This window comes from Sturnira hondurensis, unplaced genomic scaffold (genome assembly GCF_014824575.4).
Source record: "Sturnira hondurensis isolate 20B ecotype Veracruz unplaced genomic scaffold, ASM1482457v3 Scaffold0010803, whole genome shotgun sequence".
NCBI lineage: Eukaryota > Metazoa > Chordata > Mammalia > Chiroptera > Phyllostomidae > Sturnira > Sturnira hondurensis.
In genome coordinates this window covers 1138537-1145297 of record NW_028083434.1, presented here as the reverse complement: position 1 = coordinate 1145297, position 6761 = coordinate 1138537, and the positions used below count along the sequence as shown (strand labels likewise).

Here is a 6761-nt window from a genome sequence, read left to right as displayed (position 1 = left end):
GAGGCATTAGAAAGCAGTAACTGAGAATTGGTTATTAAGCAAATGCTTGATTAAGCTGAGGTTAGTTAGTTGTTAAGCTCATAGTTGAGGCTGAGGAAGAAAAGAAGTGGAAATTAATATCCAGCTATGGTGGAAGAAAAAGGGTGGTTAGAATCAATTACATCTTCTGCCAGACCAGGAGCCCTGCTGAATGCTCCAGTCCCTCCAAAGTCCATCAAGCATCAGTGAAAGGAGAGAGAGCCTGGTGAGACAGCATGTACTATGTACTTGAGAGTTGTCTAGTAACTTGGTTGTTGGAGGGGGAGGGACTAGCTCAGGATCCAGGGGAGATCTGCACGGAAATTGCTGACTTCAGAGAGCTGGGGAGGCAAGAGGCTGAGGTCTGAAAAAGAGAGGGTGAATGATTATTAATACCCAGCAGGATCCCAGAGATGGCAAGCTGTCAGCCTGGACTGCCAGTGATGACCAGAACTGTGCTGCAGCTCTGAATTCACAGCTCATTCTCCCTCAGCCCACAAGAATTTGAGTTGGAGAGCCAGCATGCTCTGGTAAGTGGAAATCCTGACACTTCCAGAGATGGAGTCATCTTTCCCATTTGGAGTGATCCTTGCTGTCCTGGCCTCCCTCATTATTGCTGCTAATGCACTAGTGGCCGTGGCTGTGCTGTTGTCGATCCACAAGAATGTTGGTGTCAATCTCTGCTTCACCTTGAATCTGGCTGTGGCTGACACCTTGCTTGGTGTGGCCATTTCTGGCATAGTCACAGACCAGCTCTCCAGCCCAGCTCAGCCCACACAGAAGAACCTGTGCAGTCTTCGGATGGCATTTGTCACTTCTTCTGCAGCTGCCTCTGTCCTCACAGTCATGCTGATTGCCTTTGATAGGTACCTTGCCATCAAGCAGCCCCTCCGCTACTTTCAGATCATGAATGGGCTCGTGGCTGGAGCCTGCCTTGCTGGGCTGTGGTTGGTGTCTTACCTCATTGGCTTCCTCCCACTTGGAATCCCTCTGTTCCAGCAGACCACCTACCAGGGCCCCTGCAGCTTCTTTGCTGTGTTTCACCCACGCTTTGTGCTCACACTCTCCTGCATTGGCTTCTTCCCAGCCCTGCTCCTTTTTGTCTTCTTCTACTGTGACATGCTCAAGATTGCCTCTGCGCACAGCCAGCAGATCCGAAAGATGGAGCATGCAGGAGCCACGGCTGGAGCTTACCAGCCCCCACGGACTCCCAGCGACTTCAAGGCTGTCCTCACTGTAGCTGTTCTCATCGGGAGCTTCACTCTATCCTGGACCCCATTTCTTATCACTGGCATTGTGCAAGTGGCCTGCCAGGAGTGCCACCTCTACATAGTGCTGGAACGGTACCTATGGCTACTTGGTGTGTGCAATTCCCTACTCAACCCACTCATCTATGCCTATTGGCACAAGGAGGTGCGGCAGCAGCTCTATCAGATGGCCCTGGGAGTGAAGAAGGGGCTTGCTTCATTACTTCTCCTTCTCTTGGGCAGGGATGGTGGCCCAGAGGTGTCAACGGAAAGTTCCGGTCACATTGCCACTATCTCCCACCCACAGCTTGATGACTAAGATGGTAAGGACAAAGAAGTTCAAAGTGCCTTTCCCCTCCTCTCTCAGGGTCCCAAATAGTAGATCAGAAGGAGCAAGAGGAATGAGAACACTTATTTCAGGCAATGGACCACCCCTCACACTACCTCACCCCAGGCTACTGAGAGGTAACTGGTCCAGAGAGCTGACTTTCTTCTATAGTGTTTCCTCACTTGAAAATCTCCACTCCTCTTGGTCCTTCTCTTGCAAAATGAGTCTGTTTCTCCTGTACAAGTATACTCACTTAAAATGAGAAATGTACTACTATAAAGATGCTTAACAGTCAAACTCTATTTTTTATTACACTAGAGGAGCACCATTCAATAGGAATGTAATGCAAGCCACAGATGTAGGTTTAAATGTTCTAGTAGCCACATTAAAAGGATTAAAAAAAGAAACAGGTGAAACTAATGTTAATGCTTCATTTAACCCAATATTTCCAAACATTATTTCAATGTAATCAATATAAAACACTGTAACATTATTTTTCATGCTAAATCTTTGAAGTTTTGTGTGTATTTTACTCTTACAGAACATCTCAATTCAAACTAGCCATATTTCAAATGCTCAATAGCCACATGTGGCTAGTGGCTACCATATTAAACAACATAGCACTAGAGAAAAGAAGTCCTGTTGTTTTTAACTATTTACTATAGTGATTGCTTTGGTAAAGCAAAAAGTCCTGTCCCCTGATGCAAATCAGACATTTTAAGTAGTGAGTTTGTATAAAATGTAGGAACCTGTATTAGATTCAAAAGCATGTCTTTCCCCATACTTCACAGTGTTCAAAAACAGTGTTTCTTTGGGAAATAGCCTATCCCGTGATTTTTTTTCTATTAAACCTCCCAGTCTACCACCTTTCTAACCCTGTGTTGCCTCTTTCCCTCAGTTGGCCTCTTAATTCACTTGTAGCTACTTGATGACAATGCTGAACCACAAATTCTGAGACACTGGAAGGGAAAGGAGAGGAAAAGGGGGTAGATGACCAAGGAAAGCACTACCAAGCTCTCCACACTGGGCCCACTTTGCTCCTCAGAGCTTGACCTTCCTCCATTTGCTCCCAAACTTTCATTTTCCTAAGAAACTTGATCACATACGAAGATGTCTCCAAAATGGCTCAGGAGACCAGCAGAGGAGCAGGTGCCTCTTTCTGCTCTCTGTGGGTACAGAAAATGACTGTTGGCATCTGGGAATTATACTCAGGCTCTCTCTGGGAAACCTGGCAGCAGAAATTCAAAAACAGAGTGGGGAAGAATCTCAGGAACTATGCTCAGCCTTCCTGAGCTTCCCTGTAACCCTTTCTTCACCCTCCTGGTCTTCACAGTGATTCACAGTGAATTCCTAGAATGTTTGTCTCTTAAGACCCCAAACTAGATTATCTCCCTAGAAAGCTGAATAAAGAGTGCAAGAAGAAACCTCAACAGTATGGATTAATTTGTCTAGGATTTGGTGCCAAAACCAAAAACCATTAGTTAACCATTAGTTAACCCTGGAAAGTTAACCGCTCTGTATCTCTAAAATGATGGCCTGAGAATACATTTGAGTCCAATGTCTAATTTCCAGAGACCTGTGAAAATTTTCATTCAGATCTCACTGTGATGTTCAGAAGCTGGAAGGAATCTGGCATTATCCCTCTCAAAAGGATAGCACCACACCATGACACTTTGCACTTCGGTTTTAAATCCCCTTCAACCTTAAATAAACTCCTAGTTTGTTTTCCCTAAATTGTTCAAAGGTTAATGATCATCCCTTTCAATTTCTATATTCTTGAACATTTCCCCTATCTTCATCCTCTACCTTCAGGACAAATGATCTGTTTCTAATTTATTCTACTTTTTTAAGATTTTATTTATTTATTTTTAGAGAGAGGAGAAGGGAGACAAAGAGAGGGAGAGAAACATAGATGTGTGGTTGCCTCTCATGCGCCCCCTACTGGGGACCTGGCCTGCAACCCAGGCGTGTGCCCTGACTGGGAATGAAACTGGCAACCCTTTGGTTTGCAGGCTGGCACTCAATCCATTGAGCCACACCAGCCAGGGCTCACTAATTTATTCTAATATGTAAACCCTCCTTTGTCAGATCTTTTTGCAGTGGCTTTGCTTACCCCTCTGGCACAGAGGAGGACTGTGCTTGCCTTCACTGTGCTTGCTTTGTGTTCCTTGACAACAGGAGAACTTTTCTGCTGTCAAGGAGATGATAGAAGCCAATTTGATTTGAAGCGTTGACTGCCCAGCAAGGCCCAGTTACGTCAGGAATAAGGCACACTCTTGGATTGGATTATGAATTACTGGGAACTAGGTAAAACAAAAACAGTAACTGGGTTTTTGGACAAAATTGGAAGCTGCCTCCAGTGAGTGCCCTTCTTACTGGTGGTTCAAGGCTTAATTTCCTGGCTTTGATGCAAAGAATTTATCTTGCCAAGGTAACACAAGCAAATTATAATATAAATTAGTTAATTACAGGGTAAAGGCAGGATCTGAGGGGAGGCTGGGTGATTATTGTGTTATTAGATTCAGTCTGAGAAACCCTGCTATCCCTGGAAGTCAGTACGTGCGGTGGAAAAATTACGGGCTTTGAAGTCCAACAGGCCAATGTTCAAATTATGACTCAGTCACTTAAATTCTCAAAGCTGTAGTTTCCTCATTTGTAAGACTGGGGTAATAATGTCTGCTTTCTATGGTTATAGTGAGGACTAACTCCAATAACATATGTGAGAAATGCCTAGTAAACTACAGCCCATTGTTAGTGCTCAGAAAATGTTCTCTTTCTTCCTTAAAAATCCAGAAGAATAAAACATCAAACTGGCCAATTTAAGGGTGCCCCTCATATGTGTAGATGTTATGACCTCCGGGACAAGGATAATTAGACTCTGAACTGTGAATTCCTCAACCCTTGAATAAGGTTTATTAAAATGAGTGATGAGAGGTGACTCAGTTTGAAAAACACAAAAAGTAAAATCTAATAGAAATATCAAGGCAGAGCAGATACAAGCAATACACTATTATCATACACTTGGGCTTAAGAGTAACTGAACTTAAAAACACTGCATATAAAAAGCCACCACAAGCAGAGATACAGAATGCTATGCAAAAGTCCAGTGGCTTTCTTTGACACAGCCTCCTTCACAGATAAGAGAATGCACTGGAGAAGAGACATTTAGATTTCATCCATGCGTCCAATGTTGTCTCTGGGTAGATTTGAAAAAAGCCAGATCCTGTTCAGCAATTTGATCAAACTAGCCAAAAGATATTAAGATCTTGTAGGACAGAATGTAGGTCAATTGGTCCCATGTATAATTTCTATAAACAGCTTATTGTGAATTTGTTATGAAAATTGTGACCACTAAGTTTTATACTGATTCCTCAGGTAGCTAACATTGTACATAGCACAACTCAGTTCCAGAGGGCTACTCTTGAGAACATTAAGAACACACAGCACTCAGAACATGCCCAGGGGCATTTTGAGTGGTCTCACAAGTGTTAGAGGCAGGTTTCCTTAATCCACCAACACTCGCCTGCTTGTCCACATAACCAGTAAGCCCATTTCTGAGAGTTGGCTCCCCAGAGTTAGTCTTGGGATATCTTTTTCCTATATGGAGAAGTGATCATGGTTCAAATGGGAAATGAACTCATGACTTTTATTTCATTTTCACTTAGTAACTGACAAAACTGAATAGAAACCAGTGAAATCAGCAGGCATCAGAGATACTTCACGGACACAAATATAACAAGAGGAAAAATGGTGTTGATAGCTGAGCAACAAGAGCAACAACGGACCTAAGGCCAGACCACAACCCCTTGGCTGCCATCAGCCACTCACTTATTCTGTGACTCTCCCAGTACCTTCCATGTCATCCTTCAAACTGCTGACTGATATGGAATTTCTTCCTTTTAATTGAAAAAATCTTCATGTTATTTCTGCAGTTATATGAACTCAGTGATGGTGCCTACAGGTGTCAATCGTCATTCATTCATCTGTCTGCCTACCCCACAAACATTCATTCAGAGTGAGATATTAAAATTGCCCCAGCTTTCCTGGGATGTTAGAGATATACATTGATGCATATATAGTTGTAATGATTCTTTGCTGATTATAAAAGCAATTTTTGCTTATTTTAGAAATTTTTGAAAATATATAAAATAACCTATAATTGCATCATCCAGAGATGATCACTGTTATTCTCCATCTGTTTTCTTCACTTAACATTATATTGTGCACTTGTTCTATCATTAAGTTTTCCTCAAAAATATGTCTTCTAAAGGTTATATGTTCTTTTTCAGCATGAGCATATAATATTTTAACCATTTCCTTATAGTTGTACCTTTATTTTATTTCCAATTTCTCACTGTTATAATAGCACTATAGATATCCTTGTGTATAAATATTTGACATGTCTGTTTAATTCCTTAGGATAAGCAGTATTACTAGGTCAAAGAGCATTAAACATTTATAAGAATTCTGATTCATGTTCTTGCTGGCATTTCTTAAAGTGTAATGTTTCCCTAAGGTATCTGCTAAGAAAAGTCAAAAGTGAGCCATAAATGAACAGACTACACTGATATGAGTATCTCAAAGAAATAAAAGTACATGATTTTCTCAGAATATAAACCATACAGAGGGGGTTTATCTAGTTGTTTTTCAGAAAAGAAAACTTATTAATATGTCCTACTGCTAGAGTTATGCCAAAGTTAGAAATCTGGACTAATGGGGCACAGCACTTTAAGAACAACCCTCACAGTGCAACTAGATCATCAACCCAGCATTGTATGATATACAGGTATTGATTTCAATGTATTTTCACTCTTAAAATTTTCTGAGGTAGTTGCTTTGTACAATATCATAAAATGCTAAGGCATGAGAATATGAAAACATAATCATATGGAGCCAGGAGACAGGTCTTGATACATTTAAGCCTTGAAGCTGTAGTCTCACAGCCTTGCAGAGAGTGAATGGTGTGCTGCACCTAATGGATCAACTGTAGTGGGGTAAAGTGCATGAGACCTTAACATGCTACTACCCAGCCATATGTTCACTGGATTTATAAGCTGTTGGGACCATAATCAGCTACTGGGCTCAAAGAGGCATCTCATGAGGAGTCCTAGAAACGAGCAGTGCAGCTGCTAAGGGTCTCAGAGTCTGTTTCAATGCACAAAGCAGCT

At 41.9% G+C, this 6761-nt stretch overlaps 1 protein-coding gene across 1 annotated transcript; it reads left to right on the top strand.

Annotated features, from left to right (window-relative positions):
- Positions 1 to 576: 576 nt before the first annotated feature.
- On the top strand, positions 577 to 1584 carry GPR119 (G protein-coupled receptor 119). Its single transcript, XM_037059337.1, has one exon. The coding sequence runs from the start codon at positions 577 to 579 to the stop codon at positions 1582 to 1584; it is 1008 nt and encodes a 335-aa protein (XP_036915232.1).
- The last annotated feature ends 5177 nt before the right edge of the window (positions 1585 to 6761 follow it).